We start from the raw sequence: 18,618 nt of genomic DNA, 5'->3' as shown, positions 1-18,618 counted from the left end.
ATACGGGAAAATCTTAAAGATATGCTGTTAAACTGTAGGTTCACAATAACATCATAATCAATTTGTGCCCATCCAACATTAATTTTAATTTCTATTTGAATCACTTCAGGATTAAAAATCTTTCCGTAATTCACTCCTTTATAGTGTTAACAAATTTAAGGATATTTCAGTCCTTTTAACAGAATAAGCATTTCTTTTTATCAAACACATCAACCGTTTATTTTTTTTCAGCTTTAGCACTTCTATTCAAACATATAACTGCTTAACTACAAAACCAGTTCTAACACTTAAAAAGTATTTTTCAGCTCTTGAAAGCTATTTGTATTCAGCTAACCCAAACGGGCTCATAATCCCCCTTGCAGGAAAAAAATTCTCTGATAGTAGACCAAATTATTATATGGGTTAAATGTCTTTATTAGTTCCTAGACTAACTAGGTCGTGAAGGGTGTTTTGTCTCATGCAACAAACAATAGAGGAGGGTTATAGGCAAGAATACTACTTTCCCCAGTATAAATGTTTTTGACAGAAAATGTGGCACATCAACACAAGGAGAATTACCAGTACATCATGCATGTTGGGGAGGGGGAGTATGCACTTTTATATTCAATATATGCTGAAGTCATCATCATATAAGATCAAGCAAAGATATCCAGAAAATCTAAAAAAGGAAAAAGAAAAGATGAATATGGTTAACTCACCACTACATTCAAATATAGGAGAAGAGGACAGGCGCCTAAGAGAGGGGAAATTTTGACTATGTCAAAGTCGTCCGTGTACACAAGTACCAAGGTTAGCTCCCTAAGGTTTCTGAACATGGGTGTCTCTGTTGGGAAGTATTTTATCTGAAATTAAGAACGCTTCAAGTGATCAGGGTCTTTAAAATGAAAAAAATCAAAGGAATTTGAGAAGACAAGTCATCGTCAAAATACCTGAGAATCAACAACATTGACTGTTAAAGATTCAACCTGATCAGGTAAATCTCTTGCAAAATCACCAAATATCTATGGCATCACAGCGGCTCCTTTAAGACGAATCATTACTTTTTCCAACATGGGAACAACAGAAAAGAAGAATCTTACTTTGCTAAAAAACCAACACTCTAACGAACGAAGATTTGTAGCCCGAAGATCAATCTCTTCCAATCCGCCACAAGAAGAGAAAACAACGGATAACTTATACGGAAGTTTGCAGTATTCTAGCTCTAGGCGGTTAAGATTTCAAACAAGAGGAAAAAATACCCTCAAGCTGCCCGCATGCTAACAGAACATCCGACAAAGCAAGGGTCCTGAGGGAGTTAAGACGGACTCCGAAACTTGGTTGGATAATGCAATGGTACAAAAACAAGTGTTGAAATGAGGATGCCTAAGAGAGAGGTTCAAGAGAAAATTTTAAAAACTTGTTGGGGTCGCAGAAGGAGTCAGTTTGGTCAGGGGAGCTACCCATGCCGCTTGACACCCCTTCGCCCGAAAATTACATTGTATGGATTGGTGAAATTTTGATTTTATAGGTATGTATACTAGTGTTGACACCCCTTGACACAAGCTGATAGTTTAGCGTAGTGATTAAGGGGTTGCAAAATTTCCCTAAGGTTGTGTGTTCGAACTTGGGCAGCAACATATTTATATTTTTTGACGCCCCTAAATATATATCATGGCTCCGCCATTGGGTGCGGGATGTCGTAATTAGGGCCACAATCAAAATAAAGCCATACTCTTTCAACATCTAATCTTGAAATACAATGCATCCATTGATCAAATTCACTAGAAAACTCTCTCCCAAAGCAAAATGTCATCTCAACATGAGCTACTTTACGGCCCGAATATAGTTGTAATATCTGATTTACTCCTTTCAAGAATGTGTGCTGATAGTAAGGAAAACAACTGTGATTGCAAGGGTGAACCCCAAACATGTCAAGTCATCTGAATTTTAATGTCGGCGTAAAGGGAAAGAGATATTTCCACTTTCTAGATAAAATGCTCGTCCTAACAGCATCTGTTAGTGGCAAACGTGCGAGAATGGAAGACAAAACATCATCTGGTAGCTGACTGAAGTAATCCTCCTTTGCATCATCAACCTAATTGCATTACAAGTGCCAGCAAGAATCTTTAAAGAGAAACTATATAGAAGTCATATCTTATGCCAAAAAACAAATAAACTATACGATAGAAATAGGATGCCCTTTCCACGCTCATGAGGATAAAAACTACTACTAGTATATTTGAAATTTGATTGTTGGACCCAACTTATGTAGCAAAAGGTGTAATCGTGCATAAATCACATGCTTTTGGCTCCTCAATTACAAGTTTACAACCTTTATTCCTATCTCTCCACAAAAATATATATATATATATATATATATAAAAAAAATAACAAAGTCTGCTCCTTTAATTTTCTGCCAAGTTTGGGTTTAGTCTTTGATTTTGTCTCAGGATTAGCTTCAAATAAGAAGAGGATAATCTAATTCATACACAAAGAAAACCAAGACAAGCGCCAATTCACTTTAAAAAAGGCCATGGGTAACTAATACTCAAAGATTATTTTTTTATTTCTGGAGATTCAAAGAAATCTTTGACATTTTGCCAAATTGTTTTCATAAGACACCAGATTTTGCAGCACCCAAGGGTGAGACCTAGTGGTCAATGAAGTTGGTTGAGAATCATAACGTTTCAGGTTTAAAATTTCAGCAGAGATAAAACACTAGGTAATTTCTTTCCATCTATTCTAGCCTTGGTAGACAAAGTTACCTGGTACTTTGGTGGAAGCAGGGGAGGAACCAGGTAATGGCCAGCGGGTTCACCCGAACCCCTTCGGCAAAAAATTACCCTGTATAAAGGTTAAAATTAATTTTCATGTATATATAGTATACGTTGAACCCCTTGGCTTCTTGTTTGTTTACTACTTTATATTTTTGCACCCCTTGGTGAAAATCCTGGTTCCGCCACTGGGTGGGAGGTGTCAAGTTATGGCGTGTAATTAGTCGAGGTGCACTCAAGCTGGCCTGTAGACCACGGTTATTAAAAAATAAAAAATATAAAAAATAAAGACACCAGATTTTGCACACCCCTACAGGTACCAAATACTTTTTGATTAATCGACCTGCTCTCACTACAACAAAATATGCTTTTAGCGGCAATTAATTTGCGGCAATAACTTAATTGCTGCTAATTATATTCTAAAATCAATTATTACCGGCAATACCAAACTTTAACCCTAATAATAAATGCCTCTAAAGACTTTAACGACCTTGGATCTAATCGCATTAACCAATTGCTGGTAAATGTTTTTGTGGCAATAACTATTGCCGCTAAAAGGAAAATATATTGCCACTAAAAACCTCTTTTGATTTAGTGACCATAATGAAGCTTCACTACCGTAATAATTTAGCCAAAGAGCGATTCCTCCCAATGTAATCAATGAAGGAATCAGTCGTCCTGACAACACGAATTTTTTTTTGCAAATAACACAAAAAGGAATTATGAACTTTCAACTATCACCATGTTATAAAAGCTATGTTTACCCAGACAATCTCTATCTGCATGTGCCATATCTGTAACCTGCAAATTTATCTATGCATGTGTGTATATTGTCCTTGTCCACCACTGCTGCTAATTAATAAGCACGAATACAAGTATGATTTATAATGCATGCTTCTTGGGTTATATATTGTATCTATACCTTACGTTTTTTATGTTGTTTGTTCCGTGTGTTTTGAGGAAATAGCACGGCTCTTTCCATCTTTCCCTATTTTAATATAGTCTGTATTTGTTGTAAATATTAGAAGTGAATGTCCATGTAGAAAATAAAACTAGATATTCTGACTAAACTATCTTTATTCAAGACTCTTACTTATTTATTGTCTTGAATAAGTAGGATACAACAACAACAACAACAAGTCCAGTATAATCCCACTATGTAGGGTCTGAGGAGGGTAGAGTGTACGCAGACCTAACCCCCACCTTGAAAGGTAGGGCGACTGTTTTCGAAAGACCCTCGGCTCAAGAGAGGAGACAAAGAGAGGAAAAGACAAAAGGTTAGATGTGATCAAGCGTATCGAAAACAATATGAAGGCAAGGAATAACAAAGCAAGAAAGTCATGGTAAAAGGAGAATTAACTGCTATAGATAACTATGAAAATGAAAATAATGAAAGTAAATAAGTCATTATAAACCAACAGATACTTGCAGAAATCAAGAGACAAGAAACTATAGAACAACCTAACTACTCTTAAGGGAGGATAGACGCGACTACCTACTATCCTTCTACCCTAATATGAGTCCTCCATACCCTCCTATCTAAGGTCATGTCCTCCGTAAGCAGGAAATGCACCATGTCCTGTCTAATCACTTCCCCCCAATACTTCTTCGGCCTACCTTTACCTCTTCTGAAATCGTCGCTGGCCAACCTCTCGCACCTCCGCACCGAGGAATTTTCATCTCTCCGCATCACATGCCTAAACCATCTCAGCCTCGCTTCCCGCATCTTGTCTTCCACTGAGGCTATTCCAACCTTGTCTCGGATGACTTCATTCCTAATCCTATCACTCCTAGTGTGCCCACACATCCATCGCAACATTCTCATTTCCGCCACTTTCATCTTCTGAACATGAGGTTTCTTGACTGGCCAACACTCCGCCCCATACAACATAGCTGGTCTAACCACCACTTTGTAGAACTTGCCTTTAAGTTTCGGTGGCACCTTCTTGTCACACAACACTCCGGAGGCAAGCCTCCATTTCATCCATCCTGCACCAATACGATGTGTGACGTCATCATCAATATCCCCATTTCCTTGTATAATAGACCCAAGATACTTGAAACTATCTTTCTTCTGTATGACCTGGGTGCCAAGCTTCACTTCCACGTCAGCCTCATGTACTATATCACTGAACTTGCACTCCAAGTACTCTGTCTTGGTCCTACTCAACTTGAACCCTTTAGACTCCAGAGTTTGTCTCCAAACCTCCAGCTTAGCTTTAACCCCGCTGTGAGACTCGACAATCAGGACTATGTCATCCGCAAATAACATACACCATGGCACCTCACCTTGAATTTGCCGCGTCAATTCATCGATCACCAAGGAGAATAAAAATGGGCTAAGAGTTGATCCCTGATGCAGCCCCATCACCACTGGGAAGTGCTCTGAGTCTCCTCCCAAAGTCCTTACCCTGGTCTTGGCCCCATCATACATGTCCTTGATCGCCCTAATGTACGCCACAGGTACACCTCTAGCCTCCAAGCATCTCCATAGAACCTCTCTCGGCACTTTGTCGTATGCCTTTTCTAGGTCGATGAATACCATGTGCAAGTCCCTCTTCCTCTCCCATATTGCTCCACCAGTCTCCGTACAAGATGAATAGCTTCTATAGTTGAGCGCCCCGGCATGAATCCGAACTGGTTCTCTGAGATAGATACGCCTCTCCTCACCCTCATCTCCACCACCCTTTCCCACACTTTCATAGTGTGGCTTAGCAGCTTGATCCCTCTGTAGTTGTTGCAACTTTGAATGTCGCCCTTGTTCTTGTACAATGGAATCATTGTACTGCATCGCCATTCTTCGAGCATCTTAGTCATCTTAAAGATGACATTAAAGAGTCGCGTCAACCATTCTAAACCTGGCCTGCCTGCAGTCTTCCAAAATTCCCCCGGAATCTCATCGGGCCCGGTCACTCTTCCCCTACTCATCCTACGAACAGCACCCTTAACTTCTTCAACCTTTATATTCCTACAATATCCAAAATCACGACACCTTTCGGAGTACTCCAAATCTCCCAACACAATATCTTTGTTCCCTTCATCGTTCAAGAGTTTGTGGAAGTATGACTGCCATCTCCGTCTAATGAGGGCGTCCTCCACTAGTACCCTACCATCCTCGTCCTTGATGCACTTCACCTGATCCAAGTCACGGGCCTTCCTCTCCCTCGTCTTGGCTAGTCTGTACAACTTCTTATCCCCGCCTTTGTCCTCTAGTTCTGCATACAGGCGTTCAAAAGCTGCTGTCTTTACCGCCGTAACCGCTAACTTTGCCTCCCTCCTCGCCATCTTGTACAATTCCCTATTCGTTCACCTCTCTTCATCATCCTTGTTGTCTACCAACTTCACATACGCCGCCTTTTTTGCTTCCACCTTCTCTTGAACTCCTCCATTCCACCACCAGTCCCCTCGGTGCCGACCACGGCTACCCTTCGAGACCCCCAGCACCTCTCTAGCTACTTCCCTAATGCAACTGGCAGTCCTATCCCACATATTGGTCGCCTCCCCACTACTCTCCTAGGCTCCCATAGATCTCAGCTTCTCCCCTATCTCCAGGGCACCCGTCATGGTCAAACTCCCCTATTTGATCCTAGGCCTGTCGTCCACGACCCTCTTTCTCTTCCTCATCTTGATTTCCAAATCCATCACCAAGAGCTTATGTTGGGTCGTTAGATTCTCATCGGGATCACCTTGCAGTCTTTACAAAGACCTTTATCATCCTTCCCAAGGAGTAAAAAGTCTATCTGCGTCTTAGCCACCGAACTACGAAAGGTTACTGTCACGACCCGGCTAGGGGCCGCGACGGGTACCCGTGCTAACCACCGAGCATCGCTCGTTCTATAACCCTTAATCTTATTATCAATCAGTTATCCATTTCATGCTTAGTTTATAAAAAAAACCATTTTTTCATTTGGAATCAAAAACATTATATATACATGAGCCCTTTAGGCTAGCAAAATAATATACATATGTGCATACATACAATTAACCCTGCCATGAGACCATACACCCCACATCGAGTATCTACGAGCCTCTATAAGATGACATACACAACTGTACACAAAAGATCGTCATAGACACCTCCGGAGCAATGGAGGGCTTTCAATCAACTAACAGCTCTAAGAATCCGGAGCAATGTCTCCTCCCTGTCTACCTGTGGGCATGAACACAGCGTCCAAAGAAAAGGACGTCAGTACGAATATTGTACTGAGTATGAGAGGCATAAACAATGAAGAAAGGCATCAATAATGTAATGAGAACATCAATACAAAGCATATGGATCTGACCGATAATCATAAATGGAATAATGCATGCTGTCTTACTCATACTTATCATCATAACATATATGCATCATATGCAGAATGCCCGTCCAAGACGGAACGGTATGATCATCAACAATATAAGCCCGCGTCCGGGGTACCATCTCATGCCGCCCACTAGTGGTGTCTGCCCATGTCAAAAGGTCATGGTGTATCCGTATAGCTGCCCGCCTTAGCGGTGACTGCCCGGCCAACTAGGCGCGGTGTAATATGCTCATGACATGCTCATCATAAAATACTTGTAATAATATACTTATCATAATATGCTTATCTTATTATAGTACAGGCATAAGGCTCAAGATCAACTATACTCTATCGGGGTGACGTAAGGTCATGATTCCCCGATTCCATTATGGAGCAATTATTGACATTCTGCCTCACCTTGAAGGAATTAGTACATGAGGTGAGTGTAGGCAACCAATAGCTTCACTGTCGAGATAGCATCATCATATTGTATCTCTTATCTCATATGGACATTTATGACTATAGGCTCTTAACTTTCCAAAAAAGGGAACTCATGAAGAAGATAAGAGTTTACACTAAAGGACTCATGCCATTAGAATAAAGGACTAGCCTCACATACCTTTGTCGTTTAGCTAAGCTATCGGTCACCCGTTCCCCTCCGATGTCACGTCGTCACCTTCATTAAAGAATGTGAAGTACATTAGCTAAATAACTATGAGAACGCGTCGTTAGTTTCTAGGAAAAATTGGGCAGCACTTCCTTTGTTTATACTACTTCTCCCATGTCCTACATCAACTCCCAACATTCGCAATATTACTCATAATATCACAATCAACACTCGTCATTCATATGCACTTAGCAAAATCCACTTTTTTCTTCCAATTAACTCACATTTAGGGTTATAGCTTATTATCGTATTTTCCGCATTCATAAAACTCATTGCATAGCCTAAACATCATTCACAACATGTTCATAGTCACCACATTCCAACATCCGTGATTCAATCCCACTATCATCCAATTGTGTCACTATTCACTCGAAATACCCCATTTTTTATGTTCTTCTACATTTCAAGCATCTAAGCTTTCTAATACCTTAAACAACATGGGATGATCATAAAACTCACCTTGGATGATGGTTGAACAAGCCTTGAAAGAGAATACCTCTTTAGCACCAAAACCCTACTTCACTCTTTCTTGAATTTCCTTGAAGAAGATAAGCTTTACTTGAATCTACACACTTGATTTCATGTAATTGATGTTGTTAATCTTGGATTTCTTTTGATATCTCTTATAGATGGATGTTGGAGAGAGTTCTAGAGGTTTCCTTAGCCAACAAGATGGAAGAAAATGATTTTTGGACGAGTTGGGTACATTTAAAGGGGTCCAGAATTTTTCTGGACTGGCACAACCTGCGACACGCTTCGCGAGTCGCGAACATGCTCCGCGAGTCGCAGGTTGTGTCGCGGAGCTTGCCAGATGGCCGAACCTTACTGGCACAATCTGCGATGAAATGGCGTGGTCGCGGGTCGTGTCCGCGAGTCGCAGGTGGTGTCGCGGAGTGTGCCAGAAGGTGATATTATTTTGCCCTGAAATAGTCTGTCGTAGAATGGCCATAACTTTTGATCCCGCTATGCTGTGAGGGCCCGCGACCTATGGTTAGAAAGATATTTCAGTTATCTACAACTTCCATCCTGTGGTGTGTTTCCCAAATTCCAACTTTACAATGGCGTTTTGGCCCCTCCAAACCAGATCCTCCGAAAATGTTTCCTTAACTCGCCCTTTTGGATGGCTTATGCCCATATTTGGCTTATGGGTCCTTCTTGAAACTTACTTGGCACTTAATTACCAACAGAAGGGGCATTATAATTCTTCTTCTAAATATCATTAAGACATCACTAGTTCGATATTCGAAATTATCCTTCGCCAGTCGATTCACTGTGCACGAACGAAATTTTTTCCGGGGTGTAACAGTTACCAAGTGCTCCCCCTTCTTCGGGAAACTCGAATTGGCCACCATCAGCCCAAAGGCTTTTGCAAAATCCAACAGTGCAACTCCTCCTCCGTTCCTGTCCCCGAAACCCCAACCTCTATGCACATCGTCATATCCCCCTGAAATTGACCCAATGTGCCCATTGAAATCTCCTCCGATGAATAGCTTCTCAGTGGACGGTATACTTCCCATCATCTCGTCCAAATCCTCCCAAAAACGTCTTTTCTCCTCCTCGCCCAAGCCCGCTTGCAGCGCGTAAGCACTAATAATGTGCAAAGTAAACCCTCCAACAACCAACTTAATCGTCATCAACCTATCGCTGACTCTCTTAACCCCTACCACCTGTTCTCGTAAGTTGTTATCTACTAAAATGCCTACCCCATTCCTATCCCTCGACCTACCTGCGAACCATAACTTATACTCATCCACATCTTCAGCCCTGGATCCTACCCATTTAGTCTCCTGGACACAAGCTATATTGATCCTCCTCTTCTTAAGAATCTTAACTAGTTCGATGGACTTCCCCGTTAGAGTCCCAATATTCCAAGACCCTACTCGTAGACTAGAGACTCCCTTAACCCACCTACCCCCTCTAACCCTCACCCCTATCCGAGAACATGACCCTAGTCCACCATCGTCTACCAAAGCCAGTAAAGCAAATGTAAACTACTCGACCAGGCAGTAATCAATACTAAAACACAAGTTAGTACTAATCTAGATGGAAGTGTAACTACTACGACAAGAACGAAACAAGTAATGCAAGAATGCAAATTAGCAGCAAGGATAAAATACAGAGAATTAACAAATAAAATTAAAAAACCGGAGGTACCAACTCCAGTTAGATATAACCTGCTGACGCCGGAATCACTGTTCACTGTTCACGCCGGAATCACTGTTAATGCCGGAAACACTGTTCACGGCGGGAAGCTTGAATCTGTCGGACCAGAGAGAAGGAGAGGAGAGAAGAGAAAAAAAGAAAAGGAAGATAGGAGAAGAAGAGGAGTGGGGGTGGGTATAGGGCTGTCACAAACCCTAGGAGAGAGAAAGAGAAAGAGAAAACTTACCTGGGGAGGCCACCGGGAGGTTGCTGGCCATAGTTTGGGGTGGCCGGAGTTAGGGGTGGCCGGAGTTGGGGGGTAGGGGTGGGGGTAGGTGAGGGAGTTGGGGATGGGGAGAAGACCGTTAGTTGTCCTAGAGAGAGAGAGAGAGAGAGAGCAGGAGAGAGAGAGAGAGCAGGAGAGAGAGAGAGCAGCCTGAAGCACACGTATATAATTGTCTTGAATAAGTAGGATAAATTTGAAAAATAAAGCTAATTCTTTCTTGAACTGGAGGGAGTATGTATTAGTAATTTATAATTAGAGAGCAAGTTTTGATTGGAGACGAATGTAGCTAGGAAAGAATCTATATTTAATTACTATGATAATATTCTATTTAGAATCTAGCTAATTACTTGGTGATCAAGTATTTCTCTTCCTATTTTAAGAATCTCTTACCATTAATTAAGATCATTAAGAAAAGTTTTAGCAGTATCTCTCTCTAAATTTCATTGATTTTACTTTGTTTTTCTATTATTTCATAACACTTGATCAACACGTGCCTCTTACTTACCAGAAAGATATATGACAAAATCAAGTTGTGCAATTTTTTATCCATACAATTTTCACGATGGATTTGCTTATCGACAGTTATGTTAAAGCCATCACAGGAGAGATAAAAAGTTGCATGTCAAATTAATAATGTTATGTATATTAGTTCTTAAATAGGAAGCTTTCTATGACCACTAACTAAATAATTAACGAAACTTGAGAAGTTATGATTTTGAAGCATTGCATATTTTAATGAGCATATTTCCAGTGAATAGTGTTTACATGAGAGATGCACTTCATTGTAATTGTCATATCATACCTTTTGGATTATACTATTTCCTTTTTCTAGAAAGGAGTAACAGTAACCATTTACAATTTCATAGATAGTCCAGAATTAAGCTCCACTATTTAAATATTCATGGTAATTCATCATATATTATATAATTTAATATTTTTATTGTCCAAGTGTTTGTGTTTGTGGTGTGGTTTACTAAGTTGCATGCAGATTAACCACACCAAACTTTTCTTGGCATGATTAATCGAGGTAAGTTGATTTTTTTTTCTTTTGCAATTTTGTGTGAATTTATTTTTGAATTTAGGAGTGATGATAGTTTCAAACAGAATAACTGACGAATGGCTTTGAATCTTGATGTTTAGAATTACTTTAACTGAGGGGAAATGAATCTTGATATTTAGAAAGAGCTACTATTTTCTTTTTTCAACTAGACTTCTCAAAACTTTACCTGAATATGCAGAATGGAAGGTTCTAGTTTCTAGTGTCAAAGGCAGTTTCAACTTTCATGAATCCGTGTTTTGGTTTTGTTCATTTCTCAGTTTCCTTGATAATGCTGTTTAAGCATTGACAAGTCAAGACATAACAGCCATCGATGTCAACCATTACATTGTACAGCTGAAATTGAACAGTAATTTCTTGTTTTTACTTCTCCAATCTCATTTTAGCAGCATTTGTAAGAAAACGGTCTTCTGGTTTAGTGAAATCAATAAGGGACAAGAAGAGGCTTATTGCTAGACTGGAACTGATTAAGAGAACAACCCAGTGAGCCACTTGATTTGATTGCTCAACCTGGTAGATTGAGGATCCAACCTTCTTCAAACGAAAAATTGCAACAAAATCAAATATTGAATTAAACTGACTTGATATACTAATTTATTCTTCAGTTTGATTTAATGTTAAGTTTATTTTTAGAAACGGTAATATTTAAGTTTGATTTAATAGTAAACGACCAAAACCGGCGCGCATATATTTTAACACGTTTAGGCAAGAGATCTGGCACTATTAAACTACTTATACTTTTACTAATTTGTATATCGGAAAGAGTACCTCTACCTTCACTAACGTTTGCGTACACACTATCATGTGATTACACTGTTACGTTGTTGTTGATACTTCTACAAATTCTTTTCCACTTGTATGGAGAAACAAAAACCAACCATTTTGCAGGTGGAAAATATTGATAGGGTTTGATTGCCCAACTTAAATCCCCTATCACATTCCCCTTCCCCTATGTATAATTAGAAGAAAAAAAAAATTACAACCCTGTGAGTCTATTTCATCATTACGACCATGTCATGTCTAGTCATGCATATCATCACCATGTTGGAACAAATCCCTTTAACGACTTTGTTGGTTTCCATTTCGCCATTCAAGAAACAATGACTTCCAAAAACTTAGGGTCATACCAATATATTTGGTCTAAATAATGCTTGACGCTAGATCCCTCCTTTGGAGGGACCTTATTATTTCCCCTAATATTACCAAATGGCTCATTGCTAAGGCAGTTCCTCAATACAACAAAACAAAATAGACACGGAACGACACATGATGCCTTCCAAATATTGATAGTTCCTCCAATGAAGGAATGCGAAGAGAAAAGATATGTAATGCGGATTAACAAAGGTGCATTGGGTACAACAACACTAGCTTCATCTTAGCTTTGCTTGGTAGCTTTTCAACTTCTTGAAGAAACTGATCCCACGTCGAGTACAAGATCAGGAGAAGGACTATAAAGGTCACATTCCTTTGGTACCTCACTCTTGCTTCTTCCATTTGTTTGTGTACTCTTTTGTGCAGCAACAGCTTCCCTTTCGCTTTCACATTTGAGTGGATTTGCTTTAGCTTCATACAATGTGACACTCCCACTTCCAGTGATAAGAATTGCTTCTTCGCCTTTATCTTGTGATTGAAGGGCTTCAAGTATTTCAACAACTTGACTCATGACAGGCCTTCCCTTTGGGTTTTGGCTTAGGCATTGATAGGCTAGATTGGCAACTTTTAAAGCAATTTTCGAGGAGTATTGACCTTCCAGTCTTGGGTCCATTATCCGGAAAAGCTTCTTGCTATGATTCAAGAGAGGTCGAGCAAACTCTACAAGGTTATGTTCCCGGCTAGGTTTACTTTTGTCCATTGCTCTCCTTCCGATGAGCATTTCAAGCAAAACAACGCCAAAACCATAAACATCACTTCTGGCTGTTAAATGTCCTGAACATTGCAATTACACATGTTAGTTCACAGCATCAGGTGATAACAGTGATGCCTATTTAAAAGTAAATAACAATAAACATAATAGTCACAAGCCATACACAAAAATGTAGACGACTACAGATGGCATAACCCGTAAGGAGTATAACATATTGGTCTTTGGCTGCATAAAGAAGATAGGGAAGAATGAAAATGATATGATTTATATTGAAAATTTTCAATACTTGGGAAACGCAGTTTCTATAAACAGTGCGGAAGGCAAATGAATTAGATATGGATGTGCTATAAGTGTTTACAAAGATAGCCAAAACATCAAACCACTCATTTTTTAAGGTTGAAGAGGAATTGGGCATATAATGGGTCCAACTCTATCGTTCTTTGCTAGGCTCAGAGTGAGCTTTACTACTGAACCAAATAAGCTTTTTTATTCTGTGTTTGCCTGATTTGTGCAACAAACAACCACAATACTTACCGGTCATGACATACTCTGGAGCAGCATAGCCATAAGTGCCCATTACACGAGTTGAAACATGTGTTTGATCTCCCATGGGTCCATCTTTTGCAAGTCCAAAGTCCGAAAGCTTTGCAGTAAATTCCTGCATCAAATTTAAACAAAGGCAAATATTGCATAGCACTTCTAATTTCATCCCTATTTCTTCTCACCAAGTAACAAATACCAGTTTTCTGGGTCTCTATTTATGAATGAAACTCAAACTGACCATAAACACAAAACCAACCAGCAGAGGTCTTGAAAGAAAAAGACAACTCACCGCATCCAACAAAATGTTTGACGTCTTGAAGTCCCTGTATATTATAGGCCTTTCAGCTCCATGCAGAAAAGCAAGCCCTTTAGCAGCATCCAAAGCAATTCTCATTCTTCTTGACCAAGTTAGAGTCGCACACACTCCTACAGCACAAGCCATAGTCGAAGAGAGGAATATAAAATTTCCATAGAGAACAAACAACTTGAAACACTGATCAGTTAAATATATTGGGAAACAAGGAACATAATTCACGTATTTATGTTTTGATTTTCTATAATTTCAGTGACACTGCACAGATGGGTGCATCCGATCTTCTTCATCATGATTATGTAGCATAGTGAATAAATGTTCAGCTTTACATCCACAAAACAGTTGTTCTTTGTACCTAACCCAATATTGATGCCAATATCAACTTAAGTAATCAGCAGAAAACTAATTTAAAATCACAAGTCCCTCTGAAAGTGTAGGAAGTAAAACCAAAATTCACAAGCACTGGTTGCTTGTTTGTGCGCTAGAATATTAGTCATATTACCCTTCATCAACATGGACTGAAACGGATATCGAGGACTCACTTGGAAAAAGGTGCTTTTCCAGGCTGCCAGATTCCATATATTCATAAACCAACAGTCTATGGTAATCCTCACAGCAGTATCCAATCAGCTTCACCAGATTTGGATGTTTAAGCTGCCCCAAGTAGTTCACCTCTGCCTGCATGTAAATGAGTTAAATAAGCAACTGATATGCCATTGAACAACAGAGTTGTCGAACTTGCTGCACATTCATGAAAATTATTGTAGCTACTTAGACAAATTTCTTATCGAACAACAGACTAGAATATACACTTATCAAAGACCTTTACATGTCTTGCATATTCTCAAATGCAAGTCACTATAAATTTATGTGCAGTTGAGATGTAAGATGTACTAATTGACATCTAAGAGTCCATTGGCAACAAAATATTTGGTCTTTATATCACAAAGGAACCTATCCTAAACTTTGGTGATTCCATCTAGTTCCTGGAGATATATCAGGCAATAATTTGTGCTGTAGAACTATGTAATTACCTCTCTTTTCACCTTATGACATGTTCCCTTATTTGCTTTTTAGGCAGGGTCTGTTAGAGGAGTAAGATTAGTGCAGAAAAAGAGAGGTGAGTGACTCTTATAATTATGCATAAAACTAGACCAAGAGATATAAACAGAATGTAAATAATGGAAAACAACAGCAATATTTTCCAATTCAGTAATCTCAATTCCACAGAGCAAATAAGTATTAATGTGTTTACAGTCAATAAGCTGAGATCGTACCAGCCACTCCCTGTCGCCCTGAAGACCTTCTGGATCAAGCTCCTTAATGGCAACATAGGTGGTCTTGTATCCTGGCCTGACATTTTCATCAATAACTCCTTTGTAAACAATGCCAAACCCACCCTCTCCAAGTACCTTATCTGGTCGAAAGTGCTTTGTAGACAACTTCATCTCTTCATATGTGAAGATATCAAGGTCGCCAGGATTCTGCCGAAGGTCCTTCACATTTTTGGGAATTACCACAATGCTACTTGCCTTTTCAGTTTCATGAGCATATAGATCTGTGTTCTGGGGAATTACAGGATTTGACCTGGTAGGATATCCGCCAACTCCATGCCCAACTGGAAGCAAAAGAAAAGGAAGAAAAACAGCCCTCAATCATCATAGGTATAATTACCTTTTGTGGACCCGCTCTAAAAAAAAATAGCCGGCAAAATGTATATGTAATGTATGTTAAGTAAAAAATATACATGCAATATACATATCGTATACACAAATATATATAATATGTTTTGGCTAGCATACGTAATTAATAATGTCCGAGTGGCCAAAAATGAAAAAGCCCTAATTTTTACTCGTATACTTTGTATTTAGGAGACCCCATGTTCCAAAAGCTGTAAAATCCTCTTTTTTACATCAAATAGTAGCCTATGCATGACATATTTACAGTGATATGAAGAGACTCTCATTCAGCCAACAGTTATTACTCCCTCCGTCCTAAAATAAGTGTCGCTTTATCTCATTTCATGTCCATTAAGAAAAATAATACTCAGTAAGTTACCTCTATTTATCAGATGTTTCTTGAGGATTGAACACTATTAAAAAGTAGTAGTTCTTTAATATAAGGGTATAGTTGGAAACAATTGCTATTTTTTGTCTTGAATTCCTAAAGCCACAATTATTTGGGGACAATTTTTTTTTTCCGCTAAAGCGCCACTTATCAGGAAAGGAGGGAGTATTATCTAAGATGGACCGGCAGCTTGGTAAACACTCAACTTTACACTTTAAATCAGCACAAAGTTTAATATCTCAAGGTCTTCGGGTAAGTAAAAGGTCAAAGCAATTCCCCTAAATCAATGAATTAGGTCAATTGTGATTCAAGTACAGTGGAAATGTCAAGTAAACTTAGAGTCCAAACAGCTCTACTTAATGGATAATTCTCAAATGGTTAGTCACATCCAAATTCCAATCAGACTAACAACTTTCATATTTGGCAATCAGAGGCCTTAACCATTTCCAAATTAGCAGCATTGGTAATACCAATTATAGTAACTTCACTATACTTTACAAGTTCCATCACAACAAAAGAAGGTCAATGCACATTTTTCCATTTACACAAGAATTAATGTTAATCAAATGGATCCATCAGACATATCTGCTTGGTCACTGAACAATTATGACTTGCATTCTGTTACAGAGTGTCAGGACAAACAACAAAACTATCAAAACAACCCCAACAAAGAAAAAAGAAAGAGCAAAAAAAAACCTGGCTTATTATGTGGTCGGAATTCTGATTCAACTTCTTCAATACTAAAACAAGACCCCATGAAATCTGTCTTTAACAACAGATTTGCATTTTATCAACCAATCATTTACTCAAAACCCACTTAAAGATCAGATTTTTATGCAGTAAAATGCTTGAACACTCTACTAAACCGTCATTTACAACTGCCACCAAATCTAAACTTAATTATTTTTTCAAGAATCTGATCTGAGTCGGTGGGATATACCAAGAAATGTAAAGGGTATAGAGCAAAACCTTCTAGAAAATGCAGTGATGTGTAGAAAGTAACGCTGAAAAAATTGTATGTAGAGACAAAGAAATGAAAGTGAAGGCTGCTTTTATTTTATTTTTTTACTTGTGGTTGCGTTTTCTAAACTACTGCAACCACTAAGGGTGTGTTTGATATAGACGGAAAATGTTTTCTTGCTTATTTATTACTAGTGTTCGATGAGTAATACAAAAATATTATTTCAAGAATATTTATATGTAATCTAGTAAAATACTTTGAGGTGGAAAGTGAAGGTGCGGCGGGTGGGATGATCAATGAGTGGAGGTTGGGAGTGTTTGGTGGGTGACGAAGAGACAATTAATTTGAAATGTCACTTATGAAAAAAAAATTCCCGACTTGCATAAGTCCATTAGGAAAGTTATATTCCACATTTTTAGGGAACCTATTTTCCTAGAGAAACATTGACCAATCAAATATGAAAATATTGAAAAATATTTTCCAAAAAGAAATTTCCTCCATACCAAACACACCCTAACTTCACTTTAAATTTTCGGTTTTGGAGAGCATTTAGGAGGCGTTTTGATGAATGAATGAATGATTAGTCAGTCAAGGAAGATAATTCCAAAGGGAACAGCTGGAGTCCCCACTTTACTTTGGTTGGACTTTGAATCCTTTTGGTCCTACATTCCTATTATGTTCCTAAATTGCCCTTTTCATTTCTTCACATGCCACATATTCTATTTGTCCCTATGTTGGGGACTTTTACCTAGAGATAGCAAAACTAGGGTCTTAATTATTTGCTTTAACAAAAAGTTAAATTTTTAAAATTTAGTAATAGTTTTCTAACAAAATATATATAAATTTGGTAAAAACATACAACTAACATACACAAAATATACATTTTGTTGTTTGTACATATCCCGTAAAAATATACAATTATGTTGTTTTATGTTTTTGTATGTCGTACACGATGTATTTTGTATATCGTTGGTGTGTCACTGTATGTTCAGTGATAAATTGGACGTACAAATAACATAAACTATTCCGCTACCGGACACCACCAGAAAAACCATCATATCCACTGCCAAAAATCACCATAATCATTATCTTTTCCTCCATAACAATGCGAAAAACATTTCTCTACCGGCAGAAGAAGAAGAAGAAGAAGTAATAAGATACAAACACAATAATGACATATTGACATCCTATGTAATTTGGATTAATGTTATGGCTTTATATGGCCATGATCTCTGTGTAGCCAAGATAAGTAAGATTCTAACATAAATGAATTTTGATTTATTTGAGAGAACAGTTGAAAGTTTTGAGTCCATAGTGCCTTGAGAACAGTATTGCTATAACGCAGTATCTAATATGACAAGGCTTTAATCTACTTAAGTATTGATTTCTTTCTTACAGATTAAGGACAAAACGAACTTTGATCCACAGTTAAAGGAAAAAATAATTGGATTCAATGGCCTACGGTCCTTAATTGACCCGCCTAAATTACTAATTGATCGGATAAAGAAAATTAAATGTCAAGCTGGGGAGAGAACCGTGAGAAAGTGTCATGCCCTAAACCATGACTTGGGCGTAACACGGCATTTGATGTCTAACTGTCTGTGACCGAGCAAACCACATGGTTGGTTGAATTAGCATGGACATATACTAAATGTGAAATATAACATATAACATGCTGAGCTACT

The 18,618-nt window shown here is 38.6% G+C and overlaps 1 protein-coding gene across 1 annotated transcript; it reads right to left on the bottom strand.

Moving 5' to 3' along the window:
- Positions 1-12,290: 12,290 nt before the first annotated feature.
- Positions 12,291-17,036, bottom strand: LOC132617011 (probable serine/threonine-protein kinase PBL17). The gene is made up of 6 exons (XM_060331853.1): positions 16,669-17,036; positions 15,183-15,523; positions 14,448-14,583; positions 13,882-14,018; positions 13,584-13,707; positions 12,291-13,111 (listed from the first exon to the last, which is right to left on the bottom strand). The coding sequence occupies exons 1-6, from the start codon at positions 16,727-16,729 to the stop codon at positions 12,582-12,584; spliced, it is 1,329 nt and encodes a 442-aa protein (XP_060187836.1). The 5' UTR covers positions 16,730-17,036; the 3' UTR covers positions 12,291-12,581.
- Between the last annotated feature and the right edge of the window lie 1,582 nt (positions 17,037-18,618).

Source organism: Lycium barbarum, chromosome 11 (assembly GCF_019175385.1).
Source record: "Lycium barbarum isolate Lr01 chromosome 11, ASM1917538v2, whole genome shotgun sequence".
Taxonomy (NCBI): Eukaryota; Viridiplantae; Streptophyta; class Magnoliopsida; order Solanales; family Solanaceae; genus Lycium; species Lycium barbarum.
This window is presented reverse-complemented; position numbering and strand designations above follow the sequence as displayed.

Excerpts from the sequence above, each read along its gene's own strand:
- LOC132617011 (XM_060331853.1), bottom strand. The coding sequence starts at position 16,729 with ATGGGGTCTTGTTTTAGTATTGAAGAAGTTGAATCAGAATTCCGACCA. Across the intron at positions 15,524-16,668 it reads CCGACCACATAATAAGCCAG|TTGGGCATGGAGTTGGCGGA; the intron begins GTTTTTTTTTGC and ends TTTTGCTTCCAG. Across the intron at positions 14,584-15,182 it reads AGGGCGACAGGGAGTGGCTG|GCAGAGGTGAACTACTTGGG; the intron begins GTACGATCTCAG and ends ATTTACATGCAG.